At 34.9% G+C, this 24,562-nt stretch overlaps 1 protein-coding gene across 1 annotated transcript in view; it reads left to right on the top strand.

Moving 5' to 3' along the window:
- The window catches only part of GPC6 (glypican 6), a 2,314,333-nt gene that overhangs the window by 1,416,006 nt on the left and 873,765 nt on the right, over positions 1 to 24,562 (top strand). The window contains exon 4 of the mRNA XM_053705482.1: positions 819 to 984. Coding sequence (XP_053561457.1) covers positions 819 to 984 — 166 coding nt within the window. The remainder of the gene's footprint in view (positions 1 to 818; positions 985 to 24,562) is intronic.

The raw sequence follows: 24,562 nt of genomic DNA, 5'->3' as shown, positions 1-24,562 counted from the left end.
TTTAAACAACTTTCTTATTTACTTTTATTATCAGATTTTCTTTTTTCCTCTTGGTATTTTTGTTGAAAGCAGGGATGTGCGCTCAGGAGTGTGCATGTGCGGAGCACTATATGGCAGCTGTTTTCAAGAATGTTATTCATTTGCAAGAGCACTAGAGGGCAGCACTGTTTCCTGCTATGTAGTGTTCCAGACACCTACCTGGGTATATACTAATCAACGAATACCGTGGGAACTAAGCAAATTTAATAATAGAAGTAAATTATAAATATTTTTTTTCTAAATTGTAAATAAAGTATAATGTAAATTTGTAGTTCTATGCAAAATTAAACATTTCAGATTTCAATCTCAATGTATCTACTGCCTCTTTAGGGCTGCTGGGATTGTTTCCTTTTTTATGGTTTATCTGTTTTCAATAATAAGTCTCATAATATTACTGAAAATATTATCTGTTGAATTCATCTGCTTCTATATTTTGCTGTCCTCGGATACTTTGCTATGTTGTTTTGACTAAATTTAAAATTACTTCTAAACTGCTGGCATCTTATAAATATTTAGCAGCATTGTAATATTGTTTCAAAGTTCCAAAAATAATAACAATAATACTCATTTGTACATCTCAGAAGTTAGCCTTTTAAAATGTTTTGTAGCATCCAAAAATATGTCACATAAATAAGGAGAGACTTGCTGACATCAATCAATAAAGCTCTAAGTATTTACAGGGTTTATTTTATCTATTTGACAAAAATCTCTCTCAGTTTTCAGGATCTGATATATTTAGTTTATAACAGAAGTTTTTGTGTTTTTTGCTTTTTTTTCAGATTGGCCCAAACCCAGGGTGCATCAAAGCATTAATGAGGATGCTATATTGCCCTTATTGTCGTGGAATTCCTGCTGTGAAACCCTGTAGTAACTATTGCCTCAATGTGATGAAAGGCTGTCTGGCAAATCAAGCAGATTTGGACATAGAGTGGAATCACTTCATAGGTAAAAAAAAGCCATGTTGATTATTGTGAGCCATTGACTTCTGTAAAAATGTTTTTCAGGAACACTGGAATGGTGTTATCCAATAAAGGTTTAAGTTGTTTTTTTAAGATCTGAGATTAAAGGATATTGCAAAATAGCCTGATTCAATATCGCATCTAAACAAGGGTATTTACATTTGTTATAGGTTTAAATTAAAACAAAATCACATATATGTCTTTGTTAATCAAAGTGCTTTATATCATTTTAACCTGTTCAGTATTCTTTGTTGTATCGGGAAGTAATAATACAGCAGTACAAGTTGAGAATTAACTAGATCTACTTAAAGGAATATCAAACACATTTTATTCCATTATTCACACAGAGCATACAATTGTTTTTTAAAAAGTTTCCAGTTTACTTCTAATATAAAATGTTCTTGATTCTCATGGTATTCTTTGTTTAAGAATAATATAGACAAAAGAAAGGAGTCGGGAGCACCAGTGAATGTCCCTGTGGCTTTATTTCCAACTGTTATGCCACATTAAGAACTGTACAAAACTTGACAATCAATACACATTCAGTATTCAATTTCTGGATGTAACAGCAGCAATAAGCGGATGGCTTACAAAAGGAGTATAGAAGTACAACAGCTGATGTGTTTCGGCTTCCTAGCCGTAGTCTTAGCTGAATAAAATGATTAAGAGCGCCCTTTTCTAGGGCATTCTTTCCTCCTATTGGCCATCCACATTGACCAATCAATCATGTGAATGTGCAACACGACACACCGTATTGTCTTCAAAACAGGTTAAACAATTTGTATATAGAGCATACTTCTATTTAAAAACAATTGGTTGGTTAACATTCTTAATCATATATAGCATTTATCCACAAAGAGGAAAAGAAAAGTGAAAAGGTATGATAATGTATTTTGCAGCAATGCGAAATTTAAATCACCCCGTAGCTATTAGTTCTTTTTGGTTTATTCTTTGTTTAAGAATATACCTCAGTAGGTAGAGTCAGGTGTCAAGTCCAATAAAAAAAGTGTGGGAACTCAGAAAGACTTCCACCCCCTCACAATTAATATTGTTTTATACACACACACTTACATACACACACACGCTGTATTTATATGTATATAATCTATACACTTTGGTTAATAAAGCAAATTAAAACAAATGAAGAGTTGAATGGTTGCCTTTGGGCCTGAGACTCTATCTCAGTCACAGAGTCTCACCCACTTAAGGTGTAATAGTCCTATTTCTGCTGAGGGGACTAAATAACCCCTGAGCAAGCCAAACAGAAATGTAAGCACCATGTGTTCCACACAGTGTGAGGTGATCACACAACAGGGCCGCTGACAGGCTTGCAATTAGTGTATTGTAGAAAGTGTTACTGCCCATTACTAGAGGATCTCACTATCCATCTAACCAAACTGTTCTCCAGCTCCTCACACCAGCAGCAGCAGTGTTTACTGAAGTGTTTCTATTCTCTGTACAGGGGAAACTTAGTTCCACCTGCAAAAATAGTGCAGGAACTCCATTCCCACGCGTTCCCACTGGACTTGACCCCTGGGTAGAGTGCATGTGTCTGCAGCATTACAAGTATTCTTGCAATATGCTGCCATATGGTGCTTCAGGCACATGCACACTTCTGAGCCTACCTACCTTCTAACTTATTTTTTTGCTCTATCTGAATCAAGAGAGATAAAAATGGGGTCTCATACCCCTTTAATGTTTGAAACAACTTTTTATTGATGTTTTTATGAAAAAAAGAAAAATAATATGTTTAATTGGTAGGTGTTCATATGTGTCAATTTTCCTTTCATGATTTGCAAGATAGTTTTTAATGTATTTTGGAGCTAATGCTTTTCTTTTATTGAAGTCTAATGGAAGTAAATCATTATGAAGAGTATGTTAATATCTCTAAGCCAGGATGGCATAATCTGTCTGTTTGAAAAACTTTGTTATATGAACCTAGTGTCCATCTTGCATACTTATCTCTCAAAAGCTCGTACTGTTGAACAATACCATTTTAGGCACAGAAACTGGCTAATAGTGGTATACAGCATTGTTAATCATTTTAGTTCTTAGACCAAGGAAGATGGTCTCTACCTCACTGACTCTATATGTTGTAGCAATTGTGAGTCAGTAAATCAACAAATTCCATTAGCTGCTATTGACTCCCTTCCCATTAAATCAGGATATCACCACAAGGGACTCTTGCTGTATAATCCTTTTATGATGGTTACACCAATGATGAACAATTTTGTACTGTATGTAAAGAGAATTAGGCACCATGGCCCAAGTTTCAAGATCTATATACTGGCACATGTGCTAAAACTTATTGTAGTATACCAGTCAATAATTTACTTATCATTGTGATACAAACAAACACCAGATTGTGTTTTTTACAAAAAATTTCCAGTTGTAACTTAAAAAACAGCATTGAACGCTAGCTGTATTAAGTAGGCTTGAAATGGACATTGCATTTTGTTTGTTTGTTTTGAGGTAATATATTATCTAAGGGTAACAAACCCTTAATTGAGATGTGGGTATTTATTTCTAATCTGTATTTCTGCACAGTCAATTGTTAAAACGTATATAAATTTTAATTGTATAAGAGACAATGATTAGCCTGCCACAGCTTCTCAGCATTGGATAGTATAATATAAAAAGGATTTAAAAATTAAAATAATTATAATTTGAGTAAGGGCTGCATTTTAGGATTACACTATAGAGTGCTTAATATAAAGACATACACTCTTATTTATTTCTGATACATTTATTTTTTTGTGACTGCTAGAATTTTAGAACAATAAGGGCCAGATTACAAGTGGCGTGCTATTTATCACTTTGGGTTGTGCACATATTACAAGTTCAAAGTAAATTTTTTGTCTGCGATAGAAACAGAATTATTGTAAATACATATTCGATATATATATTTAATGATTTAACTATTTCATGCGCTCTCAACAACAATTAAGGCATGTGCACAAAATTTTGGTCCCAAAGAGGCAGTTACGTTGTGTGCTCAAAATAGTTAATTAGTGCACACGATGTAACTGTATCATTATGGCCACAGTTTCCTCCTCTTCTCTTAAATATGTGGGGCATGTCCTCACAGATCCCACATGGCATAATTGTTGATTGGCTATAACAGCCAGTGGAGGTGTTGCTAACCTAGTGGAGGTGTTGTTAAATCACTACTTCTCCAATAGTTACTGCTGACCTGAATAGTTATGTCTGGGATCTTTAAGGACAAGCCCCGCATACATAAGAAAAGAGGAGGAAACTTTATGAATTATGAGTGCTCACAAAATAGTTAAATGGTAGGAACTATATAACACACTGTGCTCACAATGTAATACAGCGTGGGAATGTTTGAAATTATTTTTTAACAGTGACACCAGCGGAGCTCCGTAGTATACACCTATGCCTGTATATTTATTCCTATAGATATATAGGTATAGATATCTTGCAGAAAGATTGGGATTAGTTCCCTGGAAAGAAATGCTATGTAGCACTCTCTGCCCAGACTGGGGTAGAGCCACTGATACCTATTAAAATTTAACTTTTATTTCTTCACTTTAAAAAATGGGTGAACATAAACAAACCAATTAAAATATCTCTATCTCTAAATGGCTAGTATCAATTATTTCTGGTTTTTATCAAATTATTCAAGTAACCGGCTTTTTTTCTAATACTTATATATGTAGTTTTGTTAGATTAGTCGGTGCTTTGTTTTATTAATCAAACCAGATTAATCAAAAACTGGTAATGGGTATTAGTTGTGTTAGGTAGTCTCTTATATTTTTCGAGGCTTGAATTAGTGTGAAATGGGTTAGGGTTAAACCTGAGTAACAGCAGGGGTTGTCAGAGTTTATCTGTATTTGTACATAGAACTTGGTAATGGTTGGGTATTTTGAGATCTGTTTTACTTTATTGTGTAAAGGTACGTATGCTCTTATTTGGGTATCTCTTATATTTAGAGTTATTTATAGTTTACATAAATTCTTCAAACATATGATTGAAATCTGTTATTTTTTCTCACTCCTTATAAATAAAGTGATCTCATATTCGTGTTTCGTGTGTTCTTTGTGTATAGTTCTGAATACTCAATCCAATAAAGACACCAGTCTGCCTGACTTTTTACTGGTAGTTTTTTCTAAGACCCACTGTTCAAAATCTTTCTTTCTTTTTTTCTTTTTTAATTTTTTATGCAAACCCTTTTTCTTATGGATGGCGGGCTGGTTATATTTATATGAGTCTCTCTGTCTCTTTCTTTATTGGGCACTTAGAGACCGTTTTTATTCATAGTTTCAACATCCACCTTTAGATTTTATTCCACTTAATGGTACTTAGCTTCTTTGTATTGGGTGTGTTTCTAAGATAACCATATGAAATCTATGTTCTCTGTATTCATATAATCAAGTTGCTATAATGTTTCTATATCACACCTATTATGTAATTCTACAGTGTTATTTTGAGCGCACAATGTTGCAACACTCTGGTTCCGGTTTGTTGTTAGAAATTCAAACACTGGTTATCTTTATAATAAAAGCTTGTCTTTTATTTACTCTTATACCACTCATAATATGTAATTCTGAAGTGTTATTACAAATTTGCGATATTACAACACTCTCACTTTGTTTCCTTGCTGTAGGCTCTGATGTCTGTGGTTAGAAATGTATTCTGCCCCTGATTTTTATTTTCACTCAATATTCTTAACCTTAACTGTTGGTTGTACTTCTATGTAAGTTATTACCAACACCCGGTATTATGTCGGTGTTGTTTACTTGTAATAGTATTGACAGTAGTTCCCTGTCTGTCGCCCTGCGTTGTTGTTCACTACAGCTGAGTACGGCAGAGTGCTATGTCGTTATGGTTTATTTCTAATACCATTTACAATATTATCTTAGCTACCGCTCCACGCTGTTGTTCACTACAGCTAAGCAATGCAGTGTGTCACTCCTGCTAAGTCAGGTTCGGTTATGAGTCTATTAGCCACCGATACCTTTGCTGGGTCAGGTTCCCTTGTAATACTAGTTAGATTACTTTTGTTTAGATAAAGTTGCCCTTAAATTCTGTTTCCGTGCTTGTCAAATTTAACCCTTAAACACTGACATGCATTCACACACTGTCTTTTGCACTTCCCATTACTTGTTTGATTTAGCACTATTAGAGATAGATTACATTAAAACACAAATACACATCACACTTTAGTGGGACCCCATTGTCCCACACAACCCCCCTGACGCGTTTCGCCAGTTACGGCTTTATCAAAGGTGGCGGGCCGCCGATTTTCAAAGCCTTTATTTATTTTCCATTGCGGAAGTTCCGCCTCTACCCTGTTTTCGTTCGTTAGTCTTGGCTGTCAATCTCGTATGTACAGCCTATTGGGATCAATGTGTCTAATACTGACTTTCATTTTAAGGTCGACTGCTGATTTTTTAACTTAAGGTGGATCTCATCCTTTGCTCAATTCACGAATATTTTATTTATATATCGATACTCCTTTTTGCTGTAAATTTAGTAGATCATAGATATGCCGTATATTATACTATTATATAGGTGTTTTTCCATTTTATTAACAGTGGGTATATGATATTTTTGCCCTTATTGGTGTCATATTTTCTTCTATGAAGAAGTGTTATTGTTAATACTATTTTCACATATATTTTTCTGGTACCTAGGTCCGAGTATTTGAATTTTTAACAATATGATAAATACTAACACAACTGTAATAGATGACTCGGGTCTTATGGTGTTATTACTGTTGTTCGTCTGTATAAAATAGTACAATAGTGGTTTTCCTATATACATCTATGTTTACTATTTGTCACTATCTATCATTTACATGATTCCTCATGAATTGTATTAAATTTCTTGCATTTTATCTTATTTGTCGAATGTTATTTTTAACTTATTTTGTCTGTACAATTGCCTGTGTGAACACTGTTCTAAAATGCATTTTTGTGTTTGATTATAATTAACTGTGTGCTCGTTGTGATGAAATTAATCTCCTCCAGTGCAAATGTTGCTTGTGTGCTCTTTGTGAAAGAAACTAATACCTATACAAATCTTTGCTGGGTGCTCTTCTTCTGTGCCTATTGGTGACCTTGTGTTCTTATTGAAACGGAATGATATACTTATTTTTGTGATGTTCCTTATATTCCCATCTAACTTGGTCTTGTTGTGGTTGGTGAATTGTGTCTATTAAGTCCTGGTTGTGAATTATTCTCTTTTACTTATTGCATACCTTACTGGTATTGTATATTGTTTGGTGCTCTCACAAATTGTTGCGTGCCAACATCAATTTACAGTGTTACCATAGTGATTTGATTCCATTGTGTCTTATAAAGTAATATAATGAAAAGGCTGTGATCTCTTTTCTTTATTGCATACCATACTGGTGTTATGTATTTTTTGGTACCCTCACAAATTGTTGTGTACCAACACCAACTTATAGTGTTACCCTAGTGATTTAGTTCTATTGTGTTGTTATAAAGTGATGTGATGAGAGGGCTGTGTTCATGCATTATAGATTTAATGAATGCTTCTGTATTTATATATTTCAGACTTGTGTGTACATTTCTGTTCAGCTTTACAGGAAACGTTGCTTCCCTTTCTCATAAAAATACAAAGAAGTTGTTATTTTCATTTATTCCATTTGGATGTACTGTATTTAATAGATATATCCACTTGCTCTCAGCCTTGAGCAGAGCTGTCTCTAGGTCTCCTCCCCTTACTCCTAGTTTGATATGTTCTATTCCCCAACATTGGAGACCTTTGGGGCTAGAATTATGTTTGGATAGAAAGTGTGATGCCACACTGGTTATTGCTTTGCCATCATCTACATCCTTTCTGGCATTCTTGATATTTCTAAGATGTTCCATTAGGCGAATTCTTATCTTGCGGGTCGTCATGCCTACGTAATAAAGTTGGCACGTGCATTGCAGTACATAAACTACCCCCTGGGTGTTGCAGCTTATGTATTTATTGATTTTGTGGATTTGACCAAACCTATCCATTATGCTATTGGTTTTTTTAACATACTGACATGTGGAACATGTTCCACATTTGAAGGAGCCTGGAGTAAAGGCCGTCGTTGTTCTCTTGCTGTTATAGTGACTTTGTGTTAACATGTCTTTCATGTTTTTGGCTCGTCTGAATCCAATTTCTGGTTTTTCTCCCAGTTGCACTCTCAATGTTGGATCTGATGTTAGAATATGCCAATGCTTTTGGATGATTTCTTTAATTTGATTAGTTTGCGAAGTGTAAGTTAGGATCAGTCTTGTTTTATTGTCCTTTGATTTGTTTTTCTTTTTCAGGAGTTCTCTCCTATTGGTGTTCATCGCTTTGTTCCTTGCTTTTCTAATACTTGTCTTACTGTACCCTCTGATAGTTAGTCTTTCTTCCAGTTCTTTCGCCCTTATTTTGAAGGTGTTTAAATCTGTACAATTGCGTCTGGTTCTTAAGAATTCCCCTGTTGGCAGTCCTCTCAGGGTACCAGGTGCATGTGCACTTGATTTATGTAGTACACTATTTGTTGCAGTCTTCTTCCTGTACAGATCTGTGGTGATTCTTCCATCTTCCTCTTGGATTATTTTTAGATCAAGGAAAGCAATTTCTTTTTGACTCATTTCTGACGTTAATCTGATGTTTAGATCGTTCTGGTTTAATATAGTTAGGAACTCTTGTAATGCTTCATAAGAGCCCTCCCATATAAACAGTATATCGTCAATGAATCTTATCCATAGGGGTATATAATCAGTATATTGGGTATTATTTTCAGTGAATACATGCTCTGCCTCCCACCAACCCATAAATAAATTAGCGTAAGTGGGGGCGCATGCTGTCCCCATTGCTGTTCCTCTTGTCTGCAAATAAAAACCATTATCGAAGGTGAAAAAATTATACTGTAAGACAAATTTCAGCAAGTCGATGATGAATTTGTTGTGATTCTCATCTTCTTCAGATTTTTGTGTCAAAAAATATTTTACCGCCTGTACTCCCTTATCATGGTCTATGGATGTGTATAACGCTTCCACATCAGATGTCACTAGCCATGTCTTTTTTCTATATAGATGTTGTCTAACTTTTGTAGGACCTCCATGGTGTCCTGGACATAAGAGGGCAATTCCTGTACAAAGTTTCTTAATCTGTGGTGTATATATTGACTCGCTTTCTCTGTAAGGCAACCCATACCAGATAGTATGGGTCTCCCTGGGGGATTTGTCTGATTTTTGTGAATTTTTGGAATGAGATATAATGTGGCTACTTTTGGATTGGGTACTTCCAGAAATTTCCTCTCTTTTTCTGTTATTACTGCATCTCTATATGCCTTACAAATCATATGGTTGTATATTTGTTGATATCCCTCAATGGGGTTGAATAACAGTTTCGAATAGCATTTTTTGTCATTGAGTTGCTTATTCACTTCTCTTAAGTACATTTCCAAAGGCCAAATTACGATGTTACCCCCTTTGTCCGAGTTACGAATGACCACATCTTCCCAATCTTGCATTTCTTTGAGTGCCATTTTCTCTTTGTAGGACAGGTTATGTATTTTTGGATCCAATTTTAAATTTGTGATTTCTTGACAGACCAAATTATTGAAAATCTGTATTTGAGGCAGGTAAATACTTTTTGGAACATAGGTGGATTTATTTCTTAATTTACTTCTCCATTTTTGTTCTCTTTCATTGGTGTTTTCATCCAATAGTTCTTCTAAGTCTCTAAGACTGCTTAATTCCTCCATGCTCCACCCTTCTAGCGGGGGTGTAGTATTGAACTGTTTTTTCAAGGCTATTTTTCTTAAATATAACTGAATATCTTTGATTACTTCAAACTTGTTGGTATCCTGTGATGGGCAAAAGGATAATCCTTTAGATAAAACAGAGATATGTGATTTGCTTAAAGATTTTTCAGATAAATTTATCACTCTCATTGCTTCGTCCCTAGTTTGGAGAAGGGGCTCGGTGCTCTCGGGGGTCTCTTGGGGTCTCTCCAGTTCCTGTGACCTTGCGATTTGTGATTGCGATCTCTGGTTGGTCTTTTGTTTATACCTCCCTCCCCTTCTGACCTGTCTCCCCCCTCTCCTTGATCTAAAAAATTCTGTTTTCTCTTGTTCCTAGTATTAATTCCAATATTTTGAATTGCCGTGGAGGTACTGGGATTTTCCTCATTGGCTGATTCTGTGTCATCTCCGTCCGTGTCAGAAATGTCACTTTGGACAATATTAACTCTAGTGTTTTTAGTAGGATTTTTGAAAAAACCTTTTTGCCTCCATCTGTATACCTTTTGGTTGGTGAAGTCTTGTATGTCACGATTTAATTTTCCTATCTTGGAGTTTTTCAATTCCTCTTCATATCGATCTAGCTCTTTTTGATATGTTTTATATAGCTTTTCAAAGTTTGAGTTTGTTTCAAATTTTTTTAGGACTTCATTTTGTTCCTTTATTAGGTCCTCTAATCTGTCATATTCAGTTTGGTCGTGTTTCATTAATATTTTCATTAGTTTTTTGGAGCATTCACTCAGTGCTTCTTCCCACTCAGTTGTTAATGATTGATTTTTAAACTGAAATGCTGGGAATAGCTGTATCCTCAGGCCCCTGGGGATTAGATTTTTCTCTATATATTTCTCAAAGAAATGCTTGTTCCACCAGGATTTATCCTGTTTATACATGGTCTTGTGTATTTCTTTTAAGGCTCCTTCTAATGTACTACTAACTGTACTTCCACTAGGAGTGGTGTTACTTTCATCAAAGACTTCATTGAAATCTGCTGTTCTTTTTATCTGTCTTGCTTTTCGATCTTGATCCCATGAGTAACTCATTTTTGCTACAGTCTGTGTGCTCCTTGTTTGGGAAAACCTGATATTGTCAGGTCAATTGCTACGTATTCAACACACAAGGATAACAAGGGCACTATATAGGCAAGCTCCTCACTGGTTTCAATTATTTAAGATACTGTATTTGATTTTAGTATCTATATTCTATATTCCTTTGAGGAGTGGTGCTAGCATCTAGTACTGAACTTGCAGAAAGATTGGGATTAGTTCCCTGGAAAGAAATGCTATGTAGCACTCTCTGCCCAGACTGGGGTAGAGCCACTGATACCTATTAAAATTTAACTTTTATTTCTTCGGTTAAAAATTCAAATACTCGGACCTAGGTACCAGAAAAATATATGTGAAAATAGTATTAACAATAACACTTCTTCATAGAAGAAAATATGACACCAATAAGGGCAAAAATATCATATACCCACTGTTAATAAAATGGAAAAACACCTATATAATAGTATAATATACGGCATATCTATGATCTACTAAATTTACAGCAAAAAGGAGTATCGATATATAAATAAAATATTCGTGAATTGAGCAAAGGATGAGATCCACCTTAAGTTAAAAAATCAGCAGTCGACCTTAAAATGAAAGTCAGTATTAGACACATTGATCCCAATAGGCTGTACATACGAGATTGACAGCCAAGACTAACGAACGAAAACAGGGTAGAGGCGGAACTTCCGCAATGGAAAATAAATAAAGGCTTTGAAAATCGGCGGCCCGCCACCTTTGATAAAGCCGTAACTGGCGAAACGCGTCAGGGGGGTTGTGTGGGACAATGGGGGTCCCACTAAAGTGTGATGTGTATTTGTGTTTTAATGTAATCTATCTCTAATAGTGCTAAATCGAACAAGTAATGGGAAGTGCAAAAGACAGTGTGTGAATGCATGTCAGTGTTTAAGGGTTAAATTTGACAAGCACGGAAACAGAATTTAAGGGCAACTTTATCTAAACAAAAGTAATCTAACTAGTATTACAAGGGAACCTGACCCAGCAAAGGTATCGGTGGCTAATAGACTCATAACCGAACCTGACTTAGCAGGAGTGACACACTGCATTGCTTAGCTGTAGTGAACAACAGCGTGGAGCGGTAGCTAAGATAATATTGTAAATGGTATTAGAAATAAACCATAACGACATAGCACTCTGCCGTACTCAGCTGTAGTGAACAACAACGCAGGGCGACAGACAGGGAACTACTGTCAATACTATTACAAGTAAACAACACCGACATAATACCGGGTGTTGGTAATAACTTACATAGAAGTACAACCAACAGTTAAGGTTAAGAATATTGAGTGAAAATAAAAATCAGGGGCAGAATACATTTCTAACCACAGACATCAGAGCCTACAGCAAGGAAACAAAGTGAGAGTGTTGTAATATCGCAAATTTGTAATAACACTTCAGAATTACATATTATGAGTGGTATAAGAGTAAATAAAAGACAAGCTTTTATTATAAAGATAACCAGTGTTTGAATTTCTAACAACAAACCGGAACCAGAGTGTTGCAACATTGTGCGCTCAAAATAACACTGTAGAATTACATAATAGGTGTGATATAGAAACATTATAGCAACTTGATTATATGAATACAGAGAACATAGATTTCATATGGTTATCTTAGAAACACACCCAATACAAAGAAGCTAAGTACCATTAAGTGGAATAAAATCTAAAGGTGGATGTTGAAACTATGAATAAAAACAGTCTCTAAGTGCCCAATAAAGAAAGAGACAGAGAGACTCATATAAATATAACCAGCCCGCCATCCATAAGAAAAAGGGTTTGCATAAAAAATTAAAAAAGAAAAAAAGAAAGAAAGATTTTGAACAGTGGGTCTTAGAAAAAACTACCAGTAAAAAGTCAGGCAGACTGGTGTCTTTATTGGATTGAGTATTCAGAACTATACACAAAGAACACACGAAACACGAATATGAGATCACTTTATTTATAAGGAGTGAGAAAAAATAACAGATTTCAATCACATGTTTGAAGAATTTATGTAAACTATAAATAACTCTAAATATAAGAGATACCCAAATAAGAGCATACGTACCTTTACACAATAAAGTAAAACAGATCTCAAAATACCCAACCATTACCAAGTTCTATGTACAAATACAGATAAACTCTGACAACCCCTGCTGTTACTCAGGTTTAACCCTAACCCATTTCACACTAATTCAAGCCTCGAAAAATATAAGAGACTACCTAACACAACTAATACCCATTACCAGTTTTTGATTAATCTGGTTTGATTAATAAAACAAAGCACCGACTAATCTAACAAAACTACATATATAAGTATTAGAAAAAAAGCCGGTTACTTGAATAATTTGATAAAAACCAGAAATAATTGATACTAGCCATTTAGAGATAGAGATATTTTAATTGGTTTGTTTATGTTCACCCATTTTTTAAAGTGAAGAAATAAAAGTTAAATTTTAATAGGTATCAGTGGCTCTACCCCAGTCTGGGCAGAGAGTGCTACATAGCATTTCTTTCCAGGGAACTAATCCCAATCTTTCTGCAAGTTCAGTACTAGATGCTAGCACCACTCCTCAAAGGAATATAGATACTAAAATCAAATACAGTATCTTAAATAATTGAAACCAGTGAGGAGCTTGCCTATATAGTGCCCTTGTTTTCTTTTTGTGTTGAGAAGGTATAGATATCTATTTTACATTAAAAATATCACATATATATATAGAAATATATATTTAATAATAAAAATTATTTTTTTTTTTATGTGAAGAACATAGGAATGAAAAATATACATAACACTAATCATGTTTTGTGCTTTAGGTCTAACACAGGGTCGGGTTAGCACACATGAAAAATTACTCATCTCAAACCGATTAACTGAATTATTAAATATAAAATATTAATAATTATTAAAAATGAGTATACATACTGTAATATATATATATATATATATATATATATATATATATATATATATATATATATATATATATATATATATATATATATATATTTAAAATTCCTATGGATTATTTAGAATTTTATCCAGTATATAATTTTTAATATTTATTATTAATTTTTTCGATATTTTATGTTTATTAATTCAAAAACGTGTTTAAGATGTTTAATTCTTAATGAGCGCTAACCCTACTCCGCATTAGACCTGAATCATACAACATTAATTGCATTACGTATATTTTACTAAATAAAACGCAATTGTGTTTTCTTTCAACTTGTAAATTAATCCCCCTTCCATCATGAGCAACAGTTACCAAGCCACTTGTTATCTATCCCTTATTTTGGAAATAATAAATAGGCCAGTTGTACCCTAATACATGTATACTTTCTCCATGTTAGTGACAAATATCAAAATAGCATATTAATAAAAAAATATTAATATAAGCATATTAGCAAATCTAAAATATTAATGGAATCATTTGTTGTGTAGATTAAGAGCACAAAGTATCTATGGAGAATCCGTTTCATGAAAACATAATTTATAAACACATAGGACAAGTGTCTACAATGGTGTATGATATCAATATGAAAGGGAAGCTTATCAAGATAAATAGTAGGTAGCACATTATACTAATGTGTTCTTATTTCAAATTCTACTTGCAATTTCAACTAAGCTAGTGGAAAAATCAGATTGTCTCTGTTTATGTATGGAAAAAAATAAGTATGTTGATTTTCATTCAAATTGTTAGCAAACTTTGCAGTGTGTACAACTATTAAGAAATCACTTGAGTATGTTCATCTTATCTCCTTTTTTTGTGACCAGTCTAAGGCCAGAGTAGCATGAAAAAACATTCAGAAAAAATCAAAGAAGTAGCAGCACTGCTTAAATACCCATCATTTATTCAGGAATAGAGCAAAATTGACAACGTTTCTGGTTACACAACCTTAATCATGTCATGACACGGTTAAGGGTGTGTAGCCTGAAATGTTGTACATTGTGCTCTACTCCTGAATAAAAGATGGCTATTTAAGCAGTGCTGCTACTTCTTTGATTCTTCTGTTTGCTCTTGGATTGCTGTGGTATCCTTGGTAGCTTGCACGCTGTATATGTGTGACATACTTGTTTATTGATGAAACAATGTCAGTAATTCTAAGCTTAATTAAAGGAACATTGTAGTTGAAAAATTACATGACACAGAAGGGTTAAACACATAGATAAAGTCCAGCTCTGGAGCTACAGCAGAGAGCTGCTGGTTCGGACCAGGAAACTGCAAATCAGCAGTGGCAGTTACTGGCATTGTTTAACTTGAGAGCTGCAATTCTTGCGGTTCCCCAGCAGAACTTTATAAAGTGTTTAACCTCTTTTGAAAGTTTAATAGTAAGAAATGCAAAACTGGCATGTTCTAAAAAATTACAGTTTCAATTATCCTACTACAGTACCCCTTAGGTATGCAGCATAAACTCCAGTTTATCCAGAAAGTATAGAAAAGCAACAATTTCCAAACTAAGTTACAGGAAAAGTTGGCAAAAAAAACTAATCTATATTGGTTAAGGCTTTTTTTTTTCTTTACTTTATTTTGTAATAAATATATAATTAAATAAACATTTTGGGCCATATAACAAGTGGAGTGCTAATTAATGCTCCCGCTCGAGCGTTAACTGCGCTAGAAGTTAATCTTTTTGCGTGCGTCAGGTTGCGCTCATATTATGAGTTGAAAGTAAACTGTTTTTGCTTGCACGCTAGCCCGACGAGCGAAAAAAACAAAGTTAGAATATCGCGTGGACGTTCACGTATTCCCTGACAGAAGTCAATTGTGCAAAAAAGTGGAAAACAAACTTAACACCCTACTTACGCACAAATCTGATCGCATATTCTCGTGTGCGCTAACTTGACATGAAAATATGAATATTTCACATTCCAATGTTCTTCACATAGAAAAATATGTTCTATTTATTCATAAATACATATTTCTATATATATTGGATGGTAATTTGGTACAATATATATCTATACCTATATACATGATTATATAAAGGTATAGATATATACAGATATATAGGAATATCTATTTATGTGCAGAACATAGGAATGTGAAATATTTACAATAAATACATAGTATAACACATTATTAAATATGAATATTGCATAAATTTGATTTTACATATTTTCATCTACTTAACTGCAAAGGTCTCCTATGCACTTCTATATATCTCTATATATGTATACATGTGTATTTATGTGTTTATATGTGTATATATGTGTATATATGTCTGTAAATGTATATGTACATACATACATACATACATATACATCTTTAGAGATACATGTGTATGTATGTATATGTTAAAGCCCATTGTCTGACTTTTTTTTCTAACACCTGAGATCTCATATCTTTGAGACTTTATAACTTTTGTGTGAAATATTGTTTTGTATTAATTTTTATTTGATGGGTTTATTATGAGTGTAACTGTACCTTATAATGAGCTCAAATAATCACGTTTACTTATCGATCACGCCCAAACTTTAGTGTCCCACTTGTAATCTGGCCCTTTATAGTGGGGCAGGAACACTTCTAGACATAAAATCTGGGGGTGCCAAACTTTACACACATAGCTAAATATGAAGATTGTAATTGGTACCTATTTCTATTTTAAATCCATTTCTCCCTTGTTTATCCTTCTCACGTTGTTCTGTATAGCACATTGGGCTTGTAAAATAATGTTTTTACCTTTCCTGTACAAATACATTTTGGGGATTTAACAGAAATGGATGGGGTTAAGTACATGCTCCAGAGCAAGCTATTGTGGTGAGGGTTAATATTATTGTAAGAGACCTACTCTTAATTTATGGAATACCTTAAGCTGTATTTTTTCACATTTTAGGGGTAACAATAAAAATTATTTTTAAATAAAAAAGTTTACTTGTTTGCTATGTGCTCTGTATATTAAAACATTGTTTTGATTAGAAGGCTTTTAAAGGATAGCTATCTGAATGTCTTATATCAAAAGAGTATTTCTAAACCAGAATGAAGCAGACACCTTTTGTATTTGTGTACCTTCATCATGTTTGCACAAAAAAAAGAGATTATTATTCTTGAATAATTTGATAACTTAAAAACATTTTTCATAGGTGAAGCACAGAGTTTTCAAAATCCCAAAGGTTTTCTATAGAGTGTTACTTGAAGAAACCTTTGGGATTTAATGTACTCATTAAATAGAATTTGTGTTTTACAGCTCAGCATGATACGTAATAACCTTCTGCTATCATTTCACTGACAATTTAGTTTTAGAGACCAATGTAAAGAAAGTGTCTATATTTTGAAGATGCTATAAATTAGTGCATATCCCATCACATAAAACTGTTTGTACTCATTCACTAACTTGGCATTCGTATAAAACTAATTCAGAAATTAGATTTGAAACCACAAAGTGCACTAGGATAAAACACAAAATCATTGTAAATCCCTGGACTAAATGTGTCAGTTTAGGAGTCAGAGATTAAGGAGGTGAGGATGGAGAGTCAGTGTTGTCTATGGGCATGTCTGGGAATCAGGATAGGGTGTTTCAGGCTCATTGGTCTGATCGGTATGGGACAGTCAATGGGCATGGGCAAATATGATGAGTTAGAGCAGGGAAGTCAACTGATGTAGTATGCCAATTCATGAAGTTAAATTCTTTCTGTGAAAAACAATCACAAGACAAGGGTGCCTCCTAGTGGGATATAGTAGAGACAAGGTGGTTTGAAGTGATACAAGTGAATACTCACAAGTGAAGCAGCACCCAATTGTGCTAAGTAAAGCAGACTGGGAACTGGCAGTGTCCCAGCTCACTGGCCCAGCGTGAGTACCGGTATCCCAGGTGTCCTCAATGGGTGAATCAAGCTCAGACTCTCAAATAAAATTGTAGTGTCACAATTTAATGTAAAACAATAAAAACAGATGTCAATGACTATGACACTGATATTTAAAAACACAGTAAGCAACGCGTTTCTCAGATCTCTGTTTCATCAGGCTTCTGTACATTTGTTTGTTTTCTATCCGATTGTGCCCCCTAGAGTTGACACATAGACTGTGTATCGACATATTAAGAGTATTTGAGAATTCATGAAGTTAATTGGTGTTTAAATGTCATCAATTTAGCTTAGAATGTCATGTGATGAACAGTGGGGAAAGAGCTCTAAACAGTGACAAAGTGCAAAATGCAGGACAGTAGAGAGTTCTGTACCTCTGTCTTTCCTGCAACTTTCCCTTCCATTTTAGTTGAGATAATCTTTATTGTCAGAAAGGAAGACAAGAGACATTATATCTAATACATCATGCTCCTAGTTCAGATAAATATATATTTATATTCATTGTTACAGTCTCAGGACCTCTTATGTTCGATAAAGTTTTATAATTCCATATATCTGTCTCAAACAACATGCAAAAGAGTTGGAGGATGAAACAACTTCTCTCAGCAATTTGTATATCCATCTGGCTTTCCCAATGTATCTCCATCATTACTGAAATCTCTGATAGTCCATAGAGTCCTAGGAAAAGCTCCCACCCACTGAAGTTGTCTTCAGGCATAGGAAATATATGAGGTCCTGTCTATTTTCCCGAAGTAGGAACAAATTTATCTATAGTCTTCCTTCCCCTCCCTTTTCTGTGTTTTCCTTTTATTTTAATAATTATAAACATTAAACATACACTTTTGTAACTGTAAAACAATAAACTCATAACTGTATAACTTTTCCCATCGAGCAGAGAGAGAACCATCAAATTGTATCTAATATGCATATAAGTTCCCCATAAAAGACTTAGTGGCAATAAGTTTAGGAGAGATCCCCTATCGTGTTATAACTCTTGAAAGACTTAAATCTCCCTTATCTCTCTTCTATCTCTGTTCATGATCCAGTGGACCCAAATCTTTTGGAAATGTGTCGTGTTATCCTGCAGCCAAGAGGCAGATTCTGACATAGCATATATATTATCTAACCTGTTAATCACTTCTGACCATGTTGGTGAACCTGTTCTCCAGTGTTTGGATATACATATCCTCGTGGTTGTACAAAGTATATTTATGAATATATTGGTAGCTAAGTTTAAGGATTCATCTGAGACATGCAAGAGGGCCTGTGCCGCTGTTAGCGTCATAGATTTATCTAATAGGATAATTTTTTTCCAATTTCTGCACAGCCTCTGTAACAGAGTCTACTTTTCTGCAATGTATAATGTGCAGTTCTTATGGGTGTAAGATACCACCTGTAAGATGTTTTAATATAATTTTTCAATAAGGTCTGTGAATATCAGCCCCTTGCTAATCTTAGAAAGTATTTGTGTCCATCTGCCATCATCATATGTTTCACCTAAGTCTCTTTCCTAGTTCTCATGAAGCGTCAGTTTGGAGCCTTTTTTTGCATCTTGTATTGCCAAGTACAGTTGTGATATTAGTTTTTTTATTTCTACTTGGGGTTGCAATAATGCATTCTGTTGTAGTATATGGATTTAATGGTTTGTTTTGTCTGTATTTGTATACTGCGGTGGATATCTGAAGATATAGGAACCAATGTAAGGTGTCCGGCTGAAGTTTATCTTTCAGTTGGGTGTATGTGAGCATTTTACCTTTATCAAAAAAGTCTGTGACTCTGTAGAGGCCCTTATTTTCCCACTTACTTATTAGTAGGGTTGCACCGATACCGATACTAGTATCGGTATCGGTGCCGATACCAAGTATTTGCATGAGTACTTGTACTCGTGCAAATGCAACAATACTTAAACGAATACCTCCAATTCCTACCCATACGCCATCTTGTGGCATTTTTCAAACTGCATGTTCCCATTTCATTTTAAGCTGGAGTGGAGACTTAACTAAAATTGTTCTGCCAATACAAATTGCTGTTTATTTGTATTATTGTACATCAGAGCAGTCATTCAGACAAACCCCTGAAGTACTGGGCAGTTAATAAACTGAGATTTAATGGACTGTTCAGCTTAGCGTCAAACGTCCTTGCTTCTGGTGTACACTGTCTTGGGTGAAATCAGGGGTGTTTAAATGCCACATAGTAAAGCCTTAATCAGTGCAACAATGCCATAAAGTAGGTTTACAGTAAGATTAGGAGAATATATGTAACAAAAATAATCAATGCTTTGTAATGCATTGTGACCATCTCCAATAGCCAAGTGGCTAAATAGTATTGTATTATTATAGCTATACAGAATATTTTTCTGAGGAGTAGTTTTCATCTGATCACTTCTTAAGGTCATAGTTGTCATATCTTCCTCTTTATGTATAAATAGCCATCTTTTATTCAGGAGTAGAGCACAATGTACAACATTTCAGGCTATCAGATTCAAGTTCAATCCGATTGGCTGATTGTATCAGCCAATCAGATTGAGCTCGCATTCTATTGGCTGATCGGAACAGCCAATAGAATGCGAGCTCAATCTGATTGGCTGATCCAATCAGCCAATAGGATTGAACTTGAATCTGATTGGCTGATTCCATCAGCCAATCAGAATATTCCTACCTTAATTCCGATTGGCTGATAGAATCCTATCAGCCAATCGGAATTCGAGGGACGCCATCTTGGATGACGTCATTTAAAGGAACCGTCATTCGGCTAGTAGGCGTCGGTTGAAGAGGATGTTCCGCGTCGGCTTGGAAGAAGATGGCTCCGCTACGCTGCGGAAGAAAGAAGATTGAAGATGCGGCTTGATAGAAGACTTCATCCCGATGATGGACTTCCGACTTCAGCCCGATGATGGAGTTCTTCAGCCGCCGCTTGGATCCAGACTTCAGCCCGAGGATGGACGTCACTCTTCAGTCCCCCGCTTGGGCTTGGATCAAGACTTCGGACCCTCTTCTGGACAGATCGGGACCCGGTGAGGTGAAGACAAGGTAGGGAGATCTTCAGGGGCTTAGTGTTAGGTTTATTTAAGGGGGGTTTGGGTTAGATTAGGGGTATGTGGGTGGTGGGTTGTAATGTTGGGGGGGGGGTATTGTATGTTTTTTTTACAGGCAAAAGAGCTGAATTCTTTGGGGCATGCCCCGCAAAGGGCCCTTTTCAGGGCTGCTAAGGTAAAAGAGCTTTGAATTTTTTTATTTTAGAATAGGGTAGGGCATTTTTTTATTTTGGGGGTCTTTGTTATTTTATTAGGGGGCTTAGAGTAGGTGTAATTAGTTTAAAATTGTTGTAATATTTTTCTAATGTTTGTAAAAAAAATTATTTTTTGTAACATAGTTCTTTTTTATTTTTTGTACTTTAGTTAGTTTATTTAATTGTATTTATTTGTAGGTATTTTATTTAATTAATTTATTGATAGTGTAGTGTTAGGTTTAATTGTAGATAATTGTATGTATTTTATTTAATTTATTTATTGATAGTGTTGTGTTAGGTTTAATTGTAACTTAGGTTAGGATTTATTTTACAGGTAATTTTGTAATTATTTTAATTATTTTAGCTATTAAATAGTTATTAACTATTTAATAGCTATTGTACCTGGTTAAAATAAATACAAAGTTGCCTGTAAAATAAATATTAATCCTAAAATAGCTATAATATAATTATAATTTATATTGTAGCTATATTAGGGTTTATTTTACAGGTAAGTATTTAGCTTTAAATAGGAATAGTTTATTTAATAAGAGTTAATTTATTTCGTTAGAATAAAATTATATTTAACTTAGGGGGGTGTTAGGGTTAGGGTTAGAATTAGCTTTAGGGGTTAAAAAATTTATTAGAGTAGCGGTGAGCTCCGATCGGCAGATTAGGGGTTAATACTTGAAGTTAGGTGTCGGCGATGTTAGGGAGGGCAGATTAGGGGTTAATACTATTTATTATAGGGTTATTGAGGCGGGAGTGAGGCGGATTAGGGGTTAATAACTTTATTATAGTAGCGGTGCGGTCCGCTCGGCAGATTAGGGGTTAATTATTGTATGTAGCTGGCGGCGACGTTGTGGGGGGCAGATTAGGGGTTAATAAATATAATATAGGGGTCGGCGGTGTTAGGGGCAGCAGATTAGGGGTACATAGGGATAACGTAGGTGACACCGGTGTACGGAGCGGCAGATTAGGGGTTAAAAAATTTAAATATAGTGGCGGCGATGTGGGGGGGCCTCGGTTTAGGGGTACATAGGTAGTTTATGGGTGTTAGTGTACTTTAGAGCACAGTAGTTAAGAGTTTTATAAACCGGCGTTAGCCCAGAAAGCTCTTAACTACTGACTTTTTTCTGCGGCTGGAGTTTTGTCATTAGAATTCTAACGCTCACTTCAGCCACGACTCTAAATACTGGCGTTAGAAAGATCCCATTGAAAGGATAGGATACGCAATTGACATAAGGGGATCTGCGGTATGGAAAAGTCGCGGCTGGAAAGTGAGCGTTAGACCCTTTCCTGACTGCAAATACCGGCGGTAGCCCAAAACCAGCGTTAGGAGCCTCTAATGCTGGTTTTGAGGGCTACCGCCCAACTCTAAATCTAGGCCTTAGTGGACTAAATAAAGTTTAGTTTTGCAGCACTATAGAGCAATGAATGATTTCAAGGAAAGCATGAACACCTTTATCCCTAGTAATCACATTGTGTGGAAAATTTGTCTAGACAGGAATCCCAACTGTTACTGAATATTCATGTGCACATCATGTATATATATTCCTTAAGTCTACCTTTAATTGTATCTCTCAGATAACTGCAGATATGATTTTACTATTTATTCTGATATTTTGTATCTGGATGAGATTTTTGTTTTCCACATAACCAGATTGTACTTCCTAGCCTGCAGCAAAGAGATAATGAATGCCTAATTTTGAATATATGCATACTGTATGCAATAGAGTTTTGCCATATACTGTTCTGGAATTCTGTGCAGCCTGTAGGTCAACCTAAAGTGCTCATGAGTTTCTCAGTATTTTAAACAATAGTGATTTGAAAAAAAATGGCTGAGCTATAAAATCCATATTTTTAACAGCAAGGGGTAGAAAAATAATAAAAGTTAGGTAAATCTCTGCAGTGCAGTTTTGAGGTGACACATTCTTGTAAATCCTTCAAAGGTAATTCGCTGCCGCAGTTATTTCAATCCACACAGAATACTAAACTAAAACAACGAGAGAAAAGAACAACTAAAAAGGATGGTTATGGATCAATTGTCAAGATTAGTTTGCACTTTATTAGTATATAACTGAATTCTGCACTCATAAATTACCATAGAATACATTTTAACGTTATCCAGTATGCTACTACTGTGTTTTTATCTATTTATCTGTGTGTATATTAATTTTAAAGAAAATCACTGGATACTACCTGAAAATGTTTATTGTTTAAAAAAATAGATAATCCTTTTATTACCCATTCCCCTAGTTTTTTTATAACCAATACTGTTATATTAATACATGTTAAACCTCTTTGATTATCCTGTATCTAAGCCTCGGCAGACTGCCCCCTTATTTCAGTTCTTTTGAAATACTTGCATTTTAGCCAGTCAGTGCTAACTCATAAATCACCCCATTGGAGTGAGCACAAAGTCATCTATATGGCACACATGAACTAGCATGGTCTAGCTGTGAAAACCTGTCAAATTGCACTGAGATAAGAGGCAGTCTTCAAGGGCTTTCAACAAAGAATATCAAGAGAACAAAGCAAATGTGATGAAAAAAGTTAATTGGAAAATTGTTTTAACTTGCATGCCCTATCTAAATCATAAAAACCTAATTTTGACTAGACTGTCCCTTTAAGTTATTTTGTTGTTATTCTTTTTTACTATCCTGGAGCATATTTGAAACCACACAAAAAGATAATATGAAGTACACTATAAAATTTAGTTCATTTCAACAGTACATTTTTTATTGGAAATCCAAAAGGTGCTGTGCCAAAATACAAACAGATATCCTTTATGCTCATAACTGTATATAGTTTAATACTTAAGGTGCCCATGTATGAATAACAACGTATACAAAATTGTTTTTGTTTGATCCTAAGTAATTAATGTTTTAGTTATTTTGCTTTGAAGTTTCACAAATTTAAGTATTGTCAAAACAGTACAAAATAGATTTTATGGATCAATGAGTGATTAAATCTGTAGCTTTATCAGAAAATCCTGATTTTAGATTTAATCAACTCATTATTTAAAGGAACCGTCCTCAGGATTTTTTATTGTTTAAAAAGATAATTATTTCTAGTTAAGACTACGGTTGGTTTTTGCTTGATCCACAGAGTTCGGCACTTGCCATCTTGGAAAAATGGTGTGGCGTTTTTTATATATTACTGTAGGCCCTGCTACAACCACTCTACTGCTTCATTAGGGAATATGCTCATTCTGGAGCAACCAGCAGACAAAGAATCATAAAGTTATAGAAAGGAGTGCTTTCCCTTTGTCCAAGAAACACGCACACCGGTGAGTCTGCAAAATAATAATGGTGACTTACCTGTCAATCATCAAAGAGCTGCGCCACCTACTAGATAGTCATCATGCTGGACTTGCTGAAAATTTATGCAGAACATCCGTTCATGAGGACACCCTGACTACTATACCTGCTATCCCTTCTGACCGGGCTCCAATAGTATGTGAGCAGTGGATCAGCGATCTACCATCTCAGGTTTGGCATGGTCCCCTTACTACTTTTCAGTCCTTTCCTGGGGTGATTCAGATGACTGGGGCTTCCATTTCTACACCTACGATGATCTTATCCAGCACCTATGCCCTGTTCTCAAGACATTCTTGGCTGTCAGTTATGTGGGGCCTATAATTCGCTCTCTCCTCACTCCCAGCTCTATGGAACATTATGAGTCATTTTGGATTCCACAATAGACCTGGCACCGGATAGAAG

This window comes from Bombina bombina, chromosome 3 (assembly GCF_027579735.1).
Source record: "Bombina bombina isolate aBomBom1 chromosome 3, aBomBom1.pri, whole genome shotgun sequence".
Classification (NCBI taxonomy): Eukaryota; Metazoa; Chordata; class Amphibia; order Anura; family Bombinatoridae; genus Bombina; species Bombina bombina.
Note: the sequence above shows the minus strand (reverse complement) of the source record. Positions and strands in the feature narration are given on the sequence as shown.